This window comes from Zea mays, chromosome 4 (assembly GCF_902167145.1).
Source record: "Zea mays cultivar B73 chromosome 4, Zm-B73-REFERENCE-NAM-5.0, whole genome shotgun sequence".
NCBI classification, from domain to species: domain Eukaryota; kingdom Viridiplantae; phylum Streptophyta; class Magnoliopsida; order Poales; family Poaceae; genus Zea; species Zea mays.
The window spans coordinates 100,081,661-100,103,913 of record NC_050099.1 but is presented as its reverse complement, the minus strand read 5'-3'; the positions used below and the strand labels follow the sequence as shown (position 1 = coordinate 100,103,913).

At 45.0% G+C, this 22,253-nt stretch overlaps 1 protein-coding gene across 2 annotated transcripts; it reads left to right on the top strand.

The window, feature by feature from the left end:
* The first annotated feature begins 6,581 nt into the window (after positions 1-6,581).
* On the top strand, positions 6,582-14,511 carry LOC100283091 (uncharacterized). Of its 2 annotated transcripts, none has more exons than NM_001155993.3 (5): positions 6,582-7,245; positions 7,654-7,856; positions 8,654-8,843; positions 12,572-12,963; positions 13,727-14,511. In NM_001155993.3, exons 1-5 carry the CDS (start codon positions 7,032-7,034, stop codon positions 14,282-14,284), a joined length of 1,557 nt encoding a protein of 518 aa, NP_001149465.1. In that variant the 5' UTR covers positions 6,582-7,031; the 3' UTR covers positions 14,285-14,511. The 2 variants fall into 2 exon arrangements, with proteins under 2 accessions (NP_001149465.1, NP_001399222.1); NM_001412293.1 differs by having other exon boundaries at positions 7,654-7,892.
* The last annotated feature ends 7,742 nt before the right edge of the window (positions 14,512-22,253 follow it).

Genomic DNA, 22,253 nt, shown 5'->3' with positions numbered 1-22,253 from the left:
TTGAAAATCTTCCAAATTTTCCTTCATCAATTGACCCCCGAAGCCATATTGAGGATGGGAGTCTTCGTCTGGGCAGTAAGAAGCCAAGGGACGGAGCCAAGCGCAAAATGCTTCTGCAGCATGCACAAACTTTTGTATGAGACGAAGGCCACGGGGAAAGAACAATATCACAATAACTTCGGTTGTTACGGATTTATTGCCCGTCCCAACGCGAGCCACCCAGTGCCAACGTTTCGGAAGAGATGGCCGGGGAATTGGATGGAAGAATGGTTCTATGTGAAGAATGACTTGATAGCGAGGGAGGACATCAAGGAGGTTATTATGCGCCCCATATGGTCCCGCTTCGGCCTTCGAAAGTCGAAGGTTGAAATCGATGAAGCCGCCGAAGCATGCCAGAAGGCATTTGGTACTGTCTGCTTCTTTATTGGTACGAGAGATTTAATTCAAGAGCACATAGCATTTAGAGTATGGTCGCTTGTAGAGAGCTAGGAAATACCGAAGGAGACCATCACCAACTCTAGCGAAGGTGAACTGGTCCGGCTGAAGTATACATTCAGATATGGGGATAAATTCGATGAACCAAACGATGACTGGCTAAAATGCATCGAAGTTACAAGTGATGAACTACTTGGATCATATTCCAAGGCAGAAGATAATGCATTATCCACAGCCTTCAGAAGTCGAGGAAAGAAGAGATTGCACAGAGTTTTTGACGCTATTGGCTTCGTCTACCCCAACTACCGCTACCCGCTGCGGGGGCAAGGGAAGAAGAGGAAAGCTACTGCTGTGGCCCCCTCGGCTGAACCTGTGCCGAAGGCTGCAAGCAAAAAGATGAAGGTACTTACCCACCGGCCACATTATATTGAACCGGCCGTGGTGCCTGAGTTTGGCGGGGAGGCCTCTTCAGCTGCTGAATCAAGGGAAACTGCTCCTCCTGCGCAAAGGATTGAAGAGCCAACTACAATGCCGAAGCTACCCTCAGCTGAGTTAGCTGAGTCGAAGACTGATAAGGATAAGGCTGAAGAGTCAAATATTGGAGAAACAAAAGTGTTAGAAATTTTAAGCCCTTCATTAGAAGTAACAGCGCCGAAGGCACAAAAACGTTCTGCCGCAACTCCCAAGAGGAGAAGGATGGCAAATATACTAGATGTGCTAGAAACAGTAAAGACTTTGAACTCGACTCCTTCAAGGAAAATTTCCGAAGCTTCGAAAGCACAAACTGAAGTTGAAACAGAGCAAACCGAAATTGAAACTGCAGTAATTCAAGCTGGTACTGAAGCTGGGCCTTCAGAGCCCGCTGAGAAAAAGCCCGCGGAAATTGAAGAAAAGGCAATAGAAGAAAAGGCCACAGAGCAAATTTCGCCTGAAAAGGTTGCCACTCCTGCTCCCGAAGCTTTAAAAGAGAGCATTGATTACATCATCTGCCATACTTCGGGAAAGGGACTTTCTAAGGAAGAAGAACGAGAAGCTCAACATTATGCCCAAAAATTGAAATACCCGAAGGGGGCATTAGTGTTTAATGGCAGTGGGGAAGAAGATTTTTTGTACTGTCTCCCGGATAGTAAAGAGATATCTGTCTGCCGGGAGATGGGTAGAAGCTTCGGATTTCCAAAGCTAGAAGATGGCCTTTCAGTATTATCAAAGGATGAATTGGCTGACAGTTTATCATATAATAGCATAAAGGTATAAAAGTCAATTTTGTATTTGAAAACGAATTACTTCATTTGTTTATACTTAATCTTGTCCTCCTCTTGTAGGGCTTAATCCTTAGCAATGCCCTTAGAGCACAGAAAAACATTGAAGATGAAGGGTATACGATGGCTCTGAACAACCTTCGTTCAGAGGTGATTGAACTAAGGAACGAAGGCCTTGAAAAAGACAAGATATTAATTTCATTAGTAAACAAAGTAAAAGAAGACGAAGCTAGTTCCAAAGCTCAAGCTGAGATCCAAAAGAATGAGATCGAAGACCTTCTGAAAGAATTAGCAGAGGCCAAAGAAAAATGCGCTGTCGCAGAAGCTAATCGAGAGGCCAGTGAATATTGGAAAAACTATTTAGAAAAAACAGTTGAAGAACTTCGCGCATCCAAGGAAAGATGTTTTGAAAAATCTTTGGGCTACGTGGAGAAGATAAAGGCTAGCTTCGCCAACGTGGGCACCTATTCAAACGAAAATAACTTCATACGAGGCGACCCTGAGGGTTTTATCGAGTGGATAAGCGGAGAAGCCGAAGCTTTTGAGGAAATTTTAAGTGATCGCGGGGATGTCTGCGCGTTCTCTGGTGCGAGAGGAGTTTCAGCCATCTTGAAGAAGACGGGTTGCAATCATGTTAAAACCTTGGCCTAGGCCGAAGCTGCCCTCTCTGTGGATGACACAAATGATCCCTCAGCCGAAGCAAGTTTAATCGGCGGAAAATTTTACACTGACATCTGGGAAAATGGCGGATGAGAAATGACCCACGAAATAATGAAGAAGAGTGAAAAAGATATTCATGACGCTCGAGAAGCAGCGAAAAAGCTGAAGAAGCTGCAGAACGCGAGAGACGGATAGGTATCGTTTAATGGCCTTTAGCTTCGTCGTTTGTTTTTGTGACTTCGGACTGATTGATTTTTTCTACTGCAGCTGAATTATCTCCTCCACCAGAGCCATTCGACCCTCTGGCCGACCCAGAAACGAAGAAAGCAATAGAAATCATCAACATAGCCGAATCTATTATTGACGAAGTCGTTAACAAATTGCTTAATGAAGTTGCGGAGAAGGTTCTGAAGGAAGAATAGTAGTTATTGTAAAAACGTTCTTAGGCGATTAATGTAACATTTGTTGAACTAAGTCTGTAATATTTGATGTGTATAGTTTTGAATCTAATATCTAAACTATTTTGCAATTTACTTCTTTGCGATGCATGAAATTTTTATATACATACTGTTTTTGAGCCTTCGGCAAAAAAACACCTTCCCTTCTTTTCATGCTTCGTAAAGAAGAATATTTATGCTTCGTGAGAATATTCACGCTTCGTAAAGAACATCCAAGCTCCGTAAAAACATCAATGCTTCGTAAACAATAGATCTCTTCTTCCACATCAGAGCTGATGAAGCTGTAATTCTCAGCTTACTTTGTGCCTTAGCACCTTTTCATTTTTGTAAAGCATTCTCCGAAGATTGACTTCATTTCCAATTCGTGTCATTGGTGTGATATGATGTATGATGTGATGTTATGCGAGATGATGCGATGATATGATGCAAAGAATGATGCTAATGCTGAAGACACACACCCACGCTGAAACACACAATCTCCGCGTCCCCTTAGGAACGATCAAAATCTCTTTGCCGCTTATTTTTCGGCTTCACCGCTTATTTTTCGGTGTAAGTTCTGCATCCGCTTAGGAACGTCTTTTGAACTTCTTCGCCTTCTATTTTGGCGGTATTTTTCGCGTTGACTTTTCGCGCTTCGCCTTATATTTTGGCGGTATTTGGCTCTGCATTCCCTTTGGAACGAATTTTGAGCAGAAAACTTACACTGCGCTCCCTTAGGAACGACTTTTTGTAGCTTCGGCAAACTTACGCTGCTCTCCTTAGGAACGACTTTTTGTAGCTTCGGTGAAACTTGCACTGCGATTTTTAGCTCTGCATTCCCTTAGTAACGTCTTTTGAGCTTCAACAATTTTTGAGCTTCGTAAGTCTGTGAAGAAGACATATTTCATTCTGACAGGAGCGAAGCTATTACAAGAAATTAAAACTAGGTTTACACTGATTGTTCCTTATTAAAAACAAAATGACAATGAACGTAAAAATATTTCAGAGGTAGGATATCTCTCAATATATGTGCTTTGATTCTGGCACAGTACTGTTGACTGTGCGAGCTTCGGATTCCTCCTTGAATTCCCGTTGCTGTTGAGAGTGCTGGCGCCCTTCTGGCTGCTGGCTTCGGGAATATGTCGATTGTAGTGGTGGCGGAGGCGGGAGTTGCGGCCAGGAAGCCTGTGAATGGCTAGCCGAAGAGACAGAAGCTGCATGATGATTGTTCACATACTCTGGTATGTAAGGAGAGTGACACGAAGTAGTGTGCAAGACCTGCTTCGGCTGGTTCTACCGAGCTTCGGCTTCTGCTATTTCCTTTTGCTTCTGAATGGTGACATGACACATTCTTGTAGTATGACCCTTGTTCTCACCATAGAATAAGCGGTAAATCTTTCTAGGTTGATCCCCAAATCTTCCTCTAAAGCCCCTGGCGCCTCTGCCCCTTGGAGCTGGCGGCCTGAAAGAGCTTTGCTGTTGCCCCGAAGATTGTGAGGTATATTGTGACCTCTAAGACTGACTTCCTTTGTCGTCACTTTGAGTGGAGTTATGGATTGACCTAACGTGCGTCAGATGGATTCTTCCTCCGAAGCCCCTGGTCATTTCAGAGAATCTGTAAGCTTCCTGCCTTCTTTGGCGGAAGTCGTTGTCAGCTCGGATGTACTCATCCATCTTCTGAAGCAGCTTCTCCAGAGTTTGCGGGGGCTTCCTGGCGAAGTACTGAGCCGTAGGTCCTGGCCGAAGGCCCTTAATCATGGCCTCAATGACAATCTCATTGGGCACTGTAGGCGCTTGTGCCCTCAGTCGTAAGAACCTTCGTACATATTCTTCATGGTCCTGCGTGCATTGGAACAGAGCTTGAGCTGTGACCGGCTTCGTTTGAAAGCCTTGGAAGCTGGTAACCAACATGTCCTTAAGCTTCTGCCACGCCGTGATAGTCCCTGGCCGAAGAGAAGAATACCATGTTTGGGCTACATTCCAGACTTCCATGATGAAGGACTTCGTCATGACTGCAGTATTGCCCCCATACGAAGATATAGTTGCTTCGTAGCTCATCAGAAACTGCTTTGGATCTGAGTGCCCATCATACATGGGGAGCTGAGGTGGCTTGTATGATGGGGGCCATGGGGTAGCCTGCAGTTCTGCTGCCAAGGGAGAAGCATCATCAAAAGTAAAGACATCATGATTAAAATCATCATACCATCCATTCTCGTTGAATAAGCCTTCTTGACGAAGCTCCCTGTGTTGGATCCTTCGATCTTGTCCATCTTGAACAAGATGACACACTTCTTCTGTGGCTTCGTCGATCTTCCTTTGAAGATCAGCAAGTCGCACCATCTTCTCCTTCTTTCTTTGTCCTTGCTGATGGATGATCTCCATGTCCCTGATCTCTTGGTCCAACTCCTCCTCCTGGAGTGTTGGACTGGTGGCTTTCCTCTTCTGGCTTCGAGCCTCTCGAAGAGAAAGAGTTTTCTGGTTTGGGTCCAGTGGTTGCAGCGCAGCAGCCCCTGGCGCTGAAGCTTTCTTTGGTGGCATGACGAAGGTCAGTGCTTGTCGAAGGTGGTCGAAAAGGGTTCACCGGAGGTGGGCGCCAATGTTGGGGACTTGTTCTCAAATGCTATGAGTTAAGAACAAGGCAACATAAAATGTTAAAAGTTAATGTCCTTCGTCCTTCGAAGCATTATTTCTCTTAGGATATAATGATCTTCAGATGAAGGTCATGAAGGATATACCTTCATCATCGCGATATATGTTAATAAAAGGAGAAGCATATGAAATATAAGAGACAACATAAACGATTATATAACATTATCAATTCATTCTCATCTCATTATATTATCATGAAAAAGTAAAGACAATATTGAATGACATATGTACCTTCGACTTGACAGAAGGTAAAAGTACAAGCGTGACGCACGAGCAAGTACAGGTCAGCGTGAACAGTACGGGGGTACTGTTCATCTATTATAGGCACAGGACGCGGCCTGTGAGAAATTACATACATGCCCTTTACACTTATTATTGACTTATATACAATTCTATAAGGACTAGATAGCCTTTTCCCCTTTAAGTCGGTTCCTTTTTCCGCCATTTAGCCGAAGCTCCCTTGCGTGTAGCTTCGGAGCAATTCCAACCTTCGTCACGATCATGTTCTTTACATCGTTCATGCTTTTAGCCCGAGTCCGAAGGTACCTATTCATATGTCACACTTGAAAGATATTGTTAAATCACGTTTTTGAGGACCTTCGGAGGACGAAGCCCCCAACAAATATAATGAGGATGAATTGATAATGTTATGTGATCGTTCATGTTGTCTTTTATGTTTCATATACTTCTTCACTTATTAACACATACTACGATGATGAAAGTATGCCCTTCATGACCTTCGTCTGAAAATCATTATATCCTAAATGAGATAATGTTTCGAAGGACGAAGGACATTAACATTTAACATTCTGGGTTGTCTTGTTCTTAATTCATAGCATTTGAAAACAAGTCCCAAACAAATCCAACACCAAATTAACATAATTTATTATGTACTAGTTCATTCAACATAAGTGAAGACTTTGTTTTCTTGACAAATGTAGCCCAATCGAGCTAATGATCTGGTTTGATCTCGGTTCATTAATAAATTGAGCTTAGATGTTAGTTTAGCTTGTGACAAAATTGAAACAAGTTGAGCCGAAATGACCATACATATATTTTAGAGTGTTGATTTAAGATTATAACATACCTAGATTATATAATCCAATAAATTTTAAACTAATACTTAATTCAAAATTTATTAAATTAGGTAATCTAGACAGATTATAACAAACACCCTCCTTGTCCCGCCCCATAAAAAATGGTTAACAAAGTGAAGTACGTATCCCGCACCCCAGTCTGAACACGGGCAAAACCGCGTGTTGGACGGCTGCCTTGCCCCTCCCCGCGCCGCGAATACACTCGAGGGCCAGCCGAGCCCAGTGCCCGAGTCCACCTTCCCTGAATTCCTGTTCGCTACCTTCGCTTCCGCTCCAAAAACCAAATAAAAAACGCACCTTTCCTTCCCTTCTCCTCCCCTTCGCTTTCCCCCGTCCTCCCTTCCCTCGATCCCCTCGCCGGAAAAGATCCCATTCCATCCACCTCCACGTCCCGGCGCAATCAGAGTTTCCGGCGGCAAAGCAGGAAGGCGGAAGCGAAAGGAATGTTGCACCTTTAAGTAGCGCGGCGACCTGGTGTTTCTTCCTGGCCGGCGATGGGCTGCTTCCCGTGCTTCGACTCCCCGGCAGATGAGCAGCTTAACCCCAAATTCGGTGGCGCCGGTGGGTACGGCGGCACGTCCTCTGCCGTCGCGGCGTACGGAAACGGCACAGGCGCCGGCGTCAGCATCGGCCGGCACGGGGACAGGGGGTACCCGGACCTGCAGCAGGCGCCCATGGCGGCTCCGCGCGTCGAGAAGCTCTCAGCAGGTGCGCGACGTGCTCCGCGCTGAGCTACGTGTTCCACGGTTTGGGGTGGGTGGGTGGACTGGATCCCGGCAAGGTGGTTGATCTCCCGCGTGGTGGTTCAACCGCACCGGGCCTGCCTGATCTGATTTAGTAGTGCTCCGTGTAGCTTGTGGCCATCTTTGCGTGTTGAATTAGCGTCAGGTTCTCGATAGGTAAAGGGAAAAGAAGTAGGAACTTTCTATTGTTAGTTATTGCAAATTAGGTTCATTTACTACCTTAGGCCTCGGAGAGATGTAAAGGTTGTGGGGTGATAAACTCGTGGACTGATGCAACCAGGACATGCTATTTTGAATAGTGATTCTCTTTTGTCTGAGTCGGACTGCTGATGAGCTTACTGAATCTACCTCTTGTACTTGTCTATGTGTGCAGCGGCTGAGAAAGCAAGAGTAAAGAGCAATGGGCTCACCAAAGAGGCTTTGGTGCCAAAGGATGCCAATGGCAATGCCATCTCAGCGCAAACTTTCACCTTCCGTGAGCTTGCTACCGCCACCAGGAACTTCAGGCCCGAGTGCTTCCTGGGAGAGGGAGGTTTTGGACGTGTTTACAAGGGCCGCCTTGAGAGCACAGGCCAGGTAACTTTTGAGTTCAGCAGGTGCGACCTATCTGCGGTGAGATAATAGTGCTATTAGCAAATTGCACTGTTGTAGAATTGGGACTTTGTTTTACCCACAGATTTCATGTAGTCCATGTTTGAAATAGTAGCTGTTCAGTGTAGAGCTGTTTTGCTTTATTTTTGTCTTTTGACAGTAGACTAGAAGATTTGGCACTGCTAGTTTTAGTATCTGTTCAATGGAGCTTGCATACCTTATGTTTTTGTCGTTTGCTAGTTTACTGAAAGCAGTCCATGTTAAAGCTGTCCAAATGTTTCATACCTTAGACTGTCTCCAGCAACGTCCTCTATATACATCCTCTATATCCGTCCTTTACAGTATTCTCTAAAACATTCTATCTCATATATCTACTTTCTCTTCAACAACGTCCTCTATATGTAAATACCTATATTAAAGACATTTTTTAATTTTTATACATACGTATTTGTCATACTCTTAAATGTATTGTACATATTTTAGTTTTACTAAACCGGTTGTTTAAAGTATTCAAATAGATAGAGAACCGTTTAGAGAAACTCTATATATAGAGGATCCAGCAGCGTCCTCTAAATTTAGAGGACCGTTTAGAGGACACTGCTGGAGGGAGTCCTCGTCCTCTAAATTTAGGGTACAGGACCCTTTAGAGCTCCTTGTTGGAGCTAGTCTTATGTTCTTGTCTTTTGCTAGTTTACTGAAAGAATATGATGTACAGTAGATGCAAAAGACAAATGAAGCTGGATTAAAAAAGACAGACGGTTTAATGTGATTGTTTGCTGCAGGTTGTTGCTATAAAGCAGCTTAACAGGGATGGGCTTCAAGGAAACAGAGAATTTCTAGTAGAAGTTCTCATGCTCAGCTTACTACATCATCAAAACCTGGTTAATTTGATTGGTTATTGTGCTGATGGAGACCAGAGACTTCTTGTTTATGAATATATGCCTTCTGGATCACTTGAAGATCATTTGCACGGTACAAATGCTGTTCTTGTGTGCTCTATCAAAACTGTTTGCATATGACTACTACCTGTTAGCATTCCAACCAGTGCTCTCTGTGTAACTAGCTGCATGCCTATCCTAGTGTGTCTGCCTGTCTGTCACATGCTTGCTTGTCTATGGTTGTCAGATTGTTATATCTTTGTTAGTCTTCCACTCTTTATTGTATGCATCCATATTCATTATTCTTCCTTTTTATACTGGCAGATGTTTAGTCTGTAGCCCTTCACACGTTGCCAATAACATTACTATTTTGCTTCTGAAACCTATTCTAGACCCATTGGTGATGCAGGGTGCCATACTATGTACCCCTTTATTAGCCATCTTCATATTACATTTTCCTTGCATTTTGCCCTATGTTAGTTTATCGACCCACGTGGGGTAAGGTAGCCCCCGGTGTAGGAAGAACCCATAACCCTAAACAGGGTTGGGTGTGGTATTAATAGACTTCAGCAGGAGGTAGACGGTGCATCCCGATTCCCGAGGAACTGGTCCTCGAGAGCGAGCCACGCCTTGCGCGCAGTGTCCGTCTGGTCGCGGATGATGTCCTGTAGCTCAACGGTGATGGTGCCGTGGAGCCACGAGAGGACAACGCTGTCCATGAGGCACCAGGAGCGAGGCGGCGGAGCGTCGTGGTCGACGAGGACGTGATCGTCGAGGACGAACCGCCGAAGCGTGAGAAGGACCTGTCCTCGCCAACGGGGTAGTGGGAAGACGCCAGATCCAACACCACGGACACGAGGGCCCGGATGTTGTGCAGTCCAGCGGCTTGAGCGTGGAGAGCAGCGATGAGGTCGGCGTCGAGGTCAGAGGCGAGGGGGTCCTCTGGGGGTTCCACAGGGGCGGTCGGCGGGCGACCGAGGAGGCGCTGCGTGGTGGCCATCTGGGTGGTCAGAGCGGCGCCCAGGGCACGCTCTCTCTCCACGGCGAGGGAGGCGGCGCGCTCGCGCTCCCGCGAGGCCGTCACAGCGGCCTGGATCGTAGCGAGGGTGTCGACGAGCGGGGAGTCGGTGGTGGGGAGTGCGGAGGGCGCGACGGCGTGGCTCCAGGTGGGTGAAGCGAGGGTGGGAAAGCCCGGCGGGGAGCCTCGGCGCAGGGTCAGCGGGGGAACGGCGAGGAGCGGCCCGAGGCCGGCGATGTAGGGGCCCCCTCCATGGGCGAGCTCGCTGCTGATCGCAGCGGGGGCGATGGGGCCGGTGGCGGCAGTGGTGGTGTCGTCCATGGCGGCGACGGCTGGAGGGGGGCCGCGGCAGGGGGCGTCGGGTCGGGGTGGGGCGCGGCCGGGTTGGGGCACAGCACTGCGGGCCGCCGGGGGGCGTCGACGGCCAGAGTTGGATCAGGCGCGGTGACGACGGCCAGAGACGGGTCAGGGAGGGGCGCGCGCTCGGTCCTGACGGCGGCACCTGGCGCGGCTTGGACGGAGCGCCAGGGTCGCGGCGCTGGGTGCGACGGGCGCGCAGGGGCGAGAGCGGGAGCACCCGGCGGCGGCTCCTGGGAGCACCTGGCGGCAGCGCCTGGCGCGGCTCTAGGCGTGACGGGATGCAGGGGCGGGCGCACCTGGCGGCGCGCCAGGGAGGGATTCCGGCGGCTGGCGGCCGGCGGTGGGAGGGAGAGGGGCCAGCGGCTGGAGAAAAAAAACCCTAAACCTAGCTCTTTGATACCATGTAGGAAGAACCTATAACCCTAAACAGGGTTGGGTGTGGTATTAATAGACTTCAGTAATTGGGCCTGGCCCATTACAATGAGGGTGAGACGGTAATTACATGGGGAACACCCCAAACCCTAGACGGGTAGTCTAACACCCGGTATTGTACTAAGAAGGCCTTCTCACATAAGTTGAGAAAACCCCCAACCCTTGTCGTTCCCATACATAGCAGCACCATAGTTTTCAAGGCGTCGCCTAGGCGATGCTTAAGCATCGCTTAGGCAGTAAGGCGCTTCGACGAGGTAAGGCATCCTGCTCGCCTTACTCCTGCACCTAAGGCGGATGGGAGAGAGGCTGCAGCGCGGCAGCCTGCGGCGGCACGATTGCTCTGCAGTGGCGTGGCGACGGCAGCACAGGAGAGAGGTTGAAGTGGGGAGAGAGCAGGGAGAGGCGGCTGGGAGGAGGGAGACTGCTAGGAGAGCGAGGCAGTTGGAGATAGAGGGAGAGAGGGAGTGGGCTTAACCTAATTTTAATGGGCTAGTTGGGCTGATTTGTAGACTGGCTGGGCTGGCTGGTCAGTCACCTTACGGCCTTAAAAACAATGAGCGACACCATAGCCCACATGACGAGGATATTTGTTTAAACCCAGCCTGAAATTCGCTCCCACGGGGAGTCGAATTTAGGACCTGAAGACTGAAGAGTTAAAATCTACCCCCAATAATTTTTAAGGTGGCCCTTAAAACTGACTTTTAGGAGTCATTTTCTGGTAGCTCTTGGAGATGCTCCAACCAACTCATCTAGAGGCACTTACACATTCTTTGGTAGTTTATCATCCTTCCGTTATAGTTGCCTCACATTTTAACTGTTGTTAATGTAATCAAACACAAATTACTTACTGTTCATTTGGTGTAGTTAGGACATTGGTTATGATATATAAGTTAGATGTTTCTTTTCCTTTTTCTTTTTGCACTGTGGTTGAAACAATATTGCAACCAATTAATTTTTTGTGCATTCTACCAAAGTTTACCTTTAAATGTTTACAAAATGCTGGAACCAATTGAATAAATGATCTTGCCGGAATATCTTATTTTGTGCTTGGGTTTAAACTTGTAAATGAATTTTACCAACCTAGGAGGAGGTTGTTGCCACTGTAAATTGAAGATGACTTGAACCAGCTCCCCACCAACTAAGCTAGGCTGAGTTCCTACTATTTGAACTCTCTTAAGGCCAGTGTTGCTGTAAAAGGCCGTGTAGTCCGTTTACATGCCATTTAAACGCCACATGATGACCAGCCGTATCAGTTTATTTTGCCGTTTGTCCCATTTAATCGACCATGTAAAAAAGTATTGAGAGGCACATATGCCTCTAACAGGACACCCAGTAACTAACATGCAAAGAACGCACACGAGCACAAGTGGATTTGGTGTGTGGCATCACTTAGCCTTTTTTGTTTTTCTCTTCTAATATAGCCAAACGTGAGGTACAAATCAGGCTGTGATATCCTCCTAATTAATGCAAAATATTACCCAACTAATCAGCCTATTATTTCCATGCTGAAATTTAGAAGTAAATGCTTTGAACCTAGACACTAGCATGCACCTAGACACTAGATTATTTCCAATAAGTTTAAGTGGCCGTGTAGCCCAAATAAATGCTGAATTGTTGAAGTAAATGCTATGAACCTGGACACTAGTGTTTTGGTGAACGTTGCTTAAGGCCTTGGTACTTTTTAGATTTTATTATGCTCAAAATGTGTACCATTTGATCCTTTCAAAATTAGTTTGTTGCTGTCATAGTTTTGCATTCTTTGAACTAATTCTCCTTCACTTTATCAATTGCTATGTCAGAATTTATAAATTGACCAGTGTCTCTTACTTTATGAACTTAATGTCTGAATGATTGTCTTCTGTATATTATGGTTATATGTGATAGTGTACTACAATGTCTTAGCTTTCTTCCTTCAAATAAATAAATATATAAGATATTCCTCCAAACGGTGAGTTCATTTTGTTTTGACCTGTTGATCTCTCATTTGACCCAAATGGTTCTACTTGATGTAGATCTACCTCTTGATAAAGAGGCCTTGGACTGGAACACCAGGATGAAAATTGCAGCAGGTGCTGCCAAAGGACTGGAGTACCTTCATGACAAAGCTAATCCACCAGTTATTTATAGGGATTTCAAGTCATCGAACATTCTGTTGGATGAAAGTTTCCACCCGAAGCTGTCTGATTTTGGACTTGCTAAGTTGGGTCCAGTTGGCGACAAATCACATGTCTCAACACGTGTAATGGGTACATATGGTTATTGTGCACCAGAATATGCTATGACAGGGCAGCTGACAGTGAAGTCTGACGTGTATAGTTTTGGGGTTGTCTTGCTAGAGTTGATTACTGGCCGTAGGGCTATTGACAGCACCAGACCACATGGAGAACAAAATCTTGTCTCATGGGTAAGTGATGATCTGTTTACTTGTAAATGATCGCGTGTTTCCCTTTTTCCAATATCTTCACATCGTTGTATGTCTGTTGGCATCAGACACTAACTACTTGTAGATGCTGTAGCCTTATAGATCACTTTGTTGCTAGAAACATTGGATCACTGGTTAAACATTTTTTTATTGATTTTCCTTAAATTTCTCCAAGTAATCAGGGTTAGCCCTTTCATCCTCTACATCCTAAAGGATCACAAACATTTTTTTATTGGTTTACAAGCAAGTGGTAATGATTTTATATGAAATAATGATTAAAAATAGATTTTTTACTTATATTAAACTGCTGCTGGGCCATTCAAGGCTAAGGTAGAGGAATTGGAGATGCTAGCATTTACTGTAAAGGTCATGTTACAAGTTGAGATACTCTGCATATTTCATTTGTTTAGCCGACCCCCTTCATCCAACAATTACCTTATTCATGCATAATTTTTTGCCACTTAATTAATGTTAGTATTAGATTTGTATTAAGAAAATACTTAATATAATCTTGAATCTCAAGAAATGACATTATTGGAGTAATTGTTGGTCAATGTGTTGTCCTAGGAAATGAAATGAACCTAATTTCAAACGGAGGGACTATTGTGAACTGAACTGAGCAAGTAGAATTTCTCATTTACCAACAACCTCAAATATGCTGATGTTCGTAGTTGGTTAGAACAGATTGTATGTCCTGGTTGGAAAGGATAAATTGCATGTGCTTACGCTGATCATTGGTTGGCAGGCACGTCCTCTGTTTAACGACAGAAGAAAGCTCCCTAAGATGGCTGACCCGAGGCTGGAAGGGCGATACCCCATGCGTGGGCTTTACCAAGCCCTTGCAGTGGCTTCGATGTGCATTCAGTCGGAGGCTGCTTCACGCCCACTGATTGCAGATGTCGTGACTGCTCTGTCCTACTTGGCATCCCAGCCATATGATCCCAACGCAGCTCTTGCTTCAAGGAAGCCAGGCGGCGATCAGCGAAGCAAGCCTGGCGAGAACGGCAGGGCAGTTTCCAGGAATGATGAAACTGGAAGCTCCGGCCACAAAACACCTGCCAAGGACCGAGAGGACTCACCCAGGGACCTCCCAGCGATCCTGAACAAGGACCTTGACCGGGAGCGCATGGTGGCCGAGGCGAAGATGTGGGGCGACCGGGAGCGCATGGTGGCCGAGGCTAAGATGTGGGGCGACCGAGAGCGCATGGTGGCTGAGGCGAAGATGTGGGGTGAAAATTGGCGTGACAAGCGGCGTGCAGAGATTGGGCAGGGGAGCCTGGATTCGGTTACTGGGAACAGCTAGGGGGCAATTAAGCGAACAGAAACGTGACATCCACCCATGCATTTCGTTTGTTTATTTCCAGGTCCATTTTCGTTCTGGCGGCGGTCGGCAGGCCCCAGGGTTGTACATTTCTAGGTCAGGGAAGAGTGGGAAAGCGGCAGCGTTGTACTGGACAGTGAATGCATGTGGTTGTACATGTAAATTCTCAGAAAAGTTTTGTGAGAATGAAAGGACATATTTGAGTTCCACTTGTAGTCGTTCGCGTGCGTCTGTGGTCTGCGTCTCCTATCTGTTTTGGGTGCCGGGTCGTCTTCGTCTGGCCTCTCACTGCTCAGTTTCTGGACGCACAACGGAAGCTTCTATTGTCGCGACATGTATAGTGGGCTCACCTTATTCTCCTGACATTGTTGGTGTGGCCCCAGTTTCAATGCAAGGCAGTGGACAAAACAGACCGACAACCAGTTTCAATGCTCGCCGATTCGACCCACGTATTGGAGAACTAATCGGTACCGGTATCAACGCTTGCCGGTTCAACCCCCGTATACGCTTGCTGGTTCAACCCGCGTATTGGAGAACCAATCAGTACCGATTTGAACCGGTTCATATTGACATCTATTTTCATCACGTCGTTTTGACAGTTTAAAGTTCATAATTATTAATTTTAAAAAACTTGGATCCGCCTTATAAATAGAGAGAAATGTTTGAGTTTATTCATCCCCCACACTCTAATTCAGTTGTCTTTGTTCGTTATTGTAGTCTCCACTCTCTTTCTAATATAGATCCTAGCTAGAGTCCAAACTTTAAAACCTACACGGACTTGCTCAACAATCAATCCTCATAACGTCTTGATACCCCTGCCAGTGTGAAGCAAGTTTCTTCAATGGTCTTTCTATCATACATTACCGTTGGGAGTATGTTTCTATCCATCCCCGTTTACTAAATCTACAACCTTTGTTTCCATAATCCATATCCCTATCAACCATCAATGGATGCTCCTCCTCCTTCCAATAAAAATCCTACCACTGATGCTTCTCCTACCATCCATGATCCTCCTCATCAACGTTTCACTTATCCATACCCTCCTTTATACTCATATGAGTATCCATATGGTACTCCTCCATATATCGTATATGTTGGGGGGTCTGCCCTTGCCGAAGGTCCTTAAAGTATTAAAACATTAATAATCTCCGAGTTTATTTTAGGAACAATTAAGTTACCTTCGTCCTGGTGACATCCATATGAGACGAAGTTGAGAGCTTCAGTGTCGTGGTTTGGATAAGATACGTAGCATTCAACCAAGCAGACGAAGGAAGACTCTAGAAGCTTGCGCAACACAACTTCGTTGGAAAAGATGGTGTTACCCTTATCAAACTTTTTAGTTTACATGTATAGGGTTTGAGGTTATAATTGAAATTTTATACGAAGGTGTACGTGATGTTGTTCCTATTTAAAGGAACGTGAACACCTAAGAGGAGAGGGGTCAATTAGGACTTCTATTTTTCGCACACTAAACTAGGCAATAATAATTCTCTTAAAATAATCTATGCAAATAACTAAATCCGAATGTGCACTTTGATTTTGTCTAAGTGTTGCTATCTCTACCGCAAAAGAAGTTTAGCAACCTAAGTTCAAATCCTACCAACTAGCCTATTTTCTAAACTAAGAATGATAAAGGTTGCAACTTAAGTAAACGATAAATGCGGAAACTTAAGAGAAAGAGAAAGATGCAAACTCTCGTTGACATGCCAGTATTTTTTACCGACGTATCTAGAACTACAAGGTTCTAACTAATCCTTGTTGGTGCCCTACATAAAGGGAAGCCCTCGTGAGGGCCAAGCACACGGTCGAGTAACTTCATAGAGAGCTGTGTGCCTTCTCCACACGCAAGTGGTGCTCCGCTTCTGGCCTTCTCTTGGACGCTCCCCACCATGTTCACTATCGAGCTTCCGACCAAAATGTTGCGTGTCTCGTTCCTTTTGGTACAAAGTGGCGGCCACACCACAATCGCGGTAGGTGTGGTCTCAAAAGACGTCACCCACTCGGTACAAGTTACAATGGCTCGAGCAAGAGCCGAGAGCAAGTGCAATAGCAGTCCAACGAACTTAAGAACTTCGTAAAGCACCTACGCTAATCACCGAGTGATTCTATTAAGAACATGGGTGTTTGGAGCAATGGAGATGTGTTTCTACTCAATAGCAATGTTGCTTGGGGTCCAACGCTCTCAAATGGCTTGTTGGGGTTGGTATATATAGGCCCCAACAAAACTAGTCGTTGGAAAGCTGATACCAGCTTTTAGCGGTGCACCAGACTGTCCGAGGTGTTGCCTCGAACCTTTTGTGCCGAGTAGCCGTTGGAGCGTCTGCTACTTGGCTCACCAGACCGTCCATATAGGCCACATGTATTAGTTGTTGAGCTAGCCTTTGGTGCACCGAACCATCTGGGTGGTGCACCTGAACGTCCACGCAGAGGTGCTGAAAACACCAGTTCTGCATACTCGATTCGATGACCGTCTGCCTGTGGCCTTTTCTTCTTTTGTGTCTTGTATTTTGCTTGATACTTGTAGGTCTTCTAATGTCTTCTTTGGGGTGTTTCTCCCTCAATTCCTTAGTCCAAGTCCACTTCGCATTCTGTGAACTACAAACATAAACACTTGAAAACATATTAGTCCATAGGTTATGTTGATCACCAAACACCAAAATCAATTAGTCAAATGGGGCGAGGTCCATTTTCTTACAATCTTCCCCTTTTTGGTGATTGTTTGCTTTGGTCCACAAATTTTGCCCCTTTAGAATCAAACACCGAAAAGGACGACATGATAACACATATATAGGAAGCAATAAAATATTTTGAGCCTCTCAAAAAAACTTTCTCCTTTAGAAAAAGTCCCCCTCATTTCGCGAAGTAATCTCATCCAATGTGAGAAGATATACTCCCCCTGTCAGAAAACTCTCCTCTTATGGAAAACATAAGTTAATGCATGGAAGAGGAACCCAAAAAGTGATGAATAGACTAGACTCACCCTTTTTCTATGCATATTTAAATGATGAAAGATTTTCCATAGAAACCAATCAAAACAATTTAAAGTTTATGCATAATGGCAACATGAGGAGTAATGGATATATAATAATGAAATAGTATATTCAAGTGGAGATGACATGCCAATGATACCAAATGAAAGCTCATCATTTAGAAAGACCAATTGAAAAACTCAATTAGTGAACCGAATGAAGAACTTCACATCTTTGTAGTGGAAGCTTCTGGCTATCTACGGGGATTCTATTTTCCATCAATGAGACTACTACATACATGATAGGCTTGAAAAGGGTGTCAGTCTCAAAGAACTCAAATTATAGAGTAACCTCCCCCTAAAAGTGTGCATACAAGTTTTGAATACTTGTAGGAGACATGCACTAGATGTTTTAAGGTCAAGATATCACTTGAAAGGTTAATGTCATGAGAGCATTACCTCAGGTGGTACTTAGGGGTAAATTATCTATAATTTTAACTTTGGCACATATAATTCAAATGATACTAAATCAAGAGCTACTTTGACATACCAATTGATATGTGAGCATGGATATCATTTGACTAGGAGTTTTAATTAAGCTATGTGTCGTGCTTTGTTAAACAGTTTAAAACAAGTAGGTTTGATCCAATAATATGAATTAAAGGCGAGGTATCCTACCATATGATTTACCTAGTTTGCATGCAATTCAATTGAAAATAAATACCAATTAAAAAGATCTATAGTAACTAGCATATGTCATATCAATTGAAAAATAAGGCAATTGAAAGCAAGACTAGGCATGCAACAATAAACTAGATACATAAAAACAGATACACATATCTGAAGAAAGGAATAACAAATCTAGTTATCTTATGGGGTGTTTGTTTGGGATTATAATCTTCCTAGATTATATAATCCAACAACTTTTAAACTAACACTTAGTTCAAAAATTGTTGGATTATAAAATCTGGACAGATTATAATCCCAAATAAACACCCCCTTAGTAATGGGTGAGGAATTTGGGTGCATAATGTTCACTAACCCAATTGACAATATTCTTGATCTGATATGATCTACCCCATGATATACATCCCATTTTTGCCAAGTCTTCAAATTCCTTGAAGTTCGTCGGACTTCTCACTTCCCTCTTAGGACCCAAACCTTTTTGGTGTTTTCATGTTAGAAATAATCTCCTTTGGTGCCCAAATCCATTTGGTCCCATTTCCCTTGTTGTTGGCTTGCTTGTTGGCCTTGATTGCTATCGCCTTTCCATTCTTGTTTTTCTTGATCAAGCATTGTGTAATGGCCTTTTTGTCCACCTTGTTGGTGAAGGTGTTGGAGATCTTGCTTGTTGACATTTTCTTCTTGTCTCCCCCGATCTTCACCTTGCATTGGTAAGACTTGTGTCCTTCCTTATGACACAACCAACAAACCACAATTTCACCCACATTAGGGCTTCTTCACTCCCGCAGTAGCGTTATCCTGATAAGGTTGGGTTTGTTTGACTTTGCCTTTCTTATCCTACAAAGCCTTACTAAGGCAAGCCATTTCTTTCTTTAATTTTTCATTCTCCATTGCAATCTCATTAGGACAAGTCTCTACAATAACAATCTTAACCAAGACTTGATTGCATGAGTTAGAGTAATATCTATTAAATCTAAGCAAGAAGTAGAAGCATCATTTTTAATAATTTAGGTACTTCAACTAAAGGAGTTGCTGGGGTGCTACTCATTTTTTAGCTTACTAGTTAGCTCATTGTTGTGAATGCAAAGAATTTCCATTTTCTCTAGCAATCTTTCATAAGCATAAAGAGAAGTATCTAGTTTAGCCTTAAGTTTTTCATTATTTTTAATCAAGCTTCCATTGGTAGTTGAGGATGGAACGTTATACTCTAGTTGCTCAATTTTAGTTGTTAACTCAACATTCGAATTTGCAAAGGTTTCAAATTTCTCTAGCAAACTTTTGTAATCATTTTGAGAGCTAACCAACTTCGATTTTAGAAATTTTAATTGAGCTTTTTGTTTAATGTAAACATCTTTAAAAAAATTTAACGACATGCACAAGTTCATCTATAGAGGGCTTATCATCATCACTATCACTATCTATCGCTATCATCATCACTAGAGGATGAGTCATTAGTGTTACCTCTTGCCATAAGGCTTTTGTGAGATGACCATGAAGAGTGTGATGAAGAGCGATGGCCACGACTCCTTGGAGGTTCATCTTCACTTGAAGAATCATCCCAAATTCGGACAACGTTGAGCGCTTTGCCTTTTCTTCTCCTCTTCTTAGGTTCGACCTTGTTTGGACAATTATCCCAGAAGTGGCCCTTCTCCCCACATGCAAAACATCCCCTCTTTCTTTGTTCTTTCCTGTCAACGTTAAATAGAATATCTTCCACCTGCAGGGGTACACCCATTAGATTAATCTTTTGAATCATCCTCATTATCTTTTCGATACATCAAATTGTTTCTTTGTCCTTGGAGGATAATGTAGAGGGTTGATAATCTTCTTCTTCTTCATATTCTTCCTCATCTTTCCTTCTTCACTTGATGGACTTGAGCTTTGAATCTTGTTCTTGCCTTCTGACTTTTTAAGCTACTCACAAGTAAAAGCATACGACCTTGAAGAGATTGGTTCTTCTTGACCCATCATACATGACATTTTAAATGCCACAATCTTCTCAATCAAAAGCGTGGGGGTCATTTTGATCAAGTCCTCCATGTTGTGAAGTGTTGGAACTTGTCGACACGTGGTCAAGCCAATCCAAAAAGTGGGAGAAAAAACAGTTTGATGCTTGCTAATATAGTGTACTAAAGCAACAATGTTTTTTCCAGACCCTCTCTATGGTGCTGTATGAGGGTATTCATAGGTAACTAGGGGACAATTTCACCCTATCAAATATGGTTATGTGCTAGGTCTTTGACAGTCGTAGAGGCCTTCGCTGTTCCCGGCTGGAATGGGAACAGGCAGGGGCTTCGCCTGCTCTGTATGCTCCCTCCATATTAGGGCCTTCGCTCTTTTCAGTCTTCGCCTGCTCTTGCTTTTCCTCTGACATGTTTCGCTTCTATTGTGGAACGGTCGAGCGAGGGGGCGTTATGCCTTTGCCCCAACACTTGCCCTCCGAGGGGCCAGTTCGACTAAGTGAGCTGGTGCTGAAGTCTGCCGAGAGATGGTCGAAACACTGCCCTCGCTTGAAGTGGCCCACGGGGTTTTTTGAAATGTGACCGTTGAAAGGAGATGTTTTGCTGTGGGACTATTGAGTTCTCGAGGTGTTTCCTGTTGCCTATAAAAAGCCATGCCCGGGCTGCTAGGGTTTTGCCCATCTGCGTGCGGAAAAAAATGCCCAACCTCCTTGCTCTCTGCCTGTTTGCCCTCTTTCGCTCTCGCGCCACTGGTGATCTGGCCCGCGTCAAAGAAACTGCTCGCCGCTGCTAACGGTACGTGATCATGCCGTCTTCTTCCTCATCGTCGTCCACCACGACTACGTCCTCGAACGCGTCGTCGTTAGAGAAGACGATTAGCGATCCGACGACAGTTGTGGAGCTATAGCCCAAGCATACTATGGAGTTTGGTACATCGAGAATTTACTTGGGCCGCGTGCTCAAGATGCAGTGTCTGGGTTATTTTGGGAATTGAGTTGAGAGGGCGCCGGGGGCTGAAGATTTCCCGGAGCCGGAAGGGGAGTTGGTTGTGTTCGAGGCGTTTTTCGCTGCTGGCCTTTGTTTGCCGGTGCATCGATTCATAGTGGAAGTTCTGCGGAAGTTCGAAATTCAAATTCATCAGTTGACGCCGAACGCAATGGTGGCATTGGCGAAGTATGTTTGGGCAATGTCGTTGTATGGTGGGGAGCCGTCTGCTGATGTCTTAGCCAAGAATTATTGCTTGCATTGGCAGAAGAAAAAGATAGGTAGTTTGATTACACAATTTGGGTCCTACCCATTCACGCCGAGGACTGGGAAGACTTCGGCTGAAGTGATTGAGATTATTCCTTGTGCAAATAATAAGTGGGGCAACTGGTGGGACTTTTGGTTTTATGTGGCACCGGGGGATGTCGAAGGGTTGTCTGCCTTGCCCCCGACCATTTTGTGCTCGCATTGTTATGTGGCCTTCCAACAATTTAAAGTTAAGAAAGGGGATCAGAACGAGGAGCCCCTTCACGATGCATCCCAGTTGAGCAGTGGCCGGGACTTAGTGGAAGAATTCGTTGCCTGTAGAGTATGGCCGCTGGCGCATGGGTGGAATCTGGGTGAGGTCAGGCCTCATCCGATGACGTCTTTAGGGGATCAAAGGGTGCAGAGCCCAGCCTTCACCATTGATTTGCGAGGACGGGACGCGACCGCCTTCATGCGGGAGGTGGGGTCATAAGCAATTAAGATTGTTGGAAAATATGTGCCGAAGACTGGGATGTTGAGGAGTTGGGATATCCGTGGTTCCAATGTCAGGTTGAACCGGGTTTTTAAACTGAATAGCTTGCCCTATGGTCCTTACCCGGAGGGGGACTCTGCTGATGCCGGGGATGACTGAGGAAAACAGGTGAAAACCCGGTCTGAAGAGGGTACCTCAAAACGAAAGGCTGTGGTCGCAGCTACTTGACAAAGGAAAATAGATGTGCAAGGTACGGAGGGGAAAAGATGGGGTCGAAGGCCTCTAGGCTTTTTGTTGAGGAGTTGATGGAGACGTGCGCTGGGCCCGAGGAGGTTATGACTTCACCTGAGCTCCGAGAAACATCTTTGCGCATGCTGAAGGTTACCGGGGTCGATGGCATAGGAAGGACCCTATACCCCAGGCCACCGACGATGACTATTTTACGTCTCGTTTGGCTCGTGAGCTGAAAATCTTTCCTTACAAGAGAAATATTGGTGCTATTGTGTCAATAGTGATGGAGAAGGATCACCAAGAGATCCAGCGGAAGAAGCGGAAAGCCCCGCTACGGCTAGTGGACCCGCATCGCGATGCCAAGACTTAGCGCCCCTGCACAAG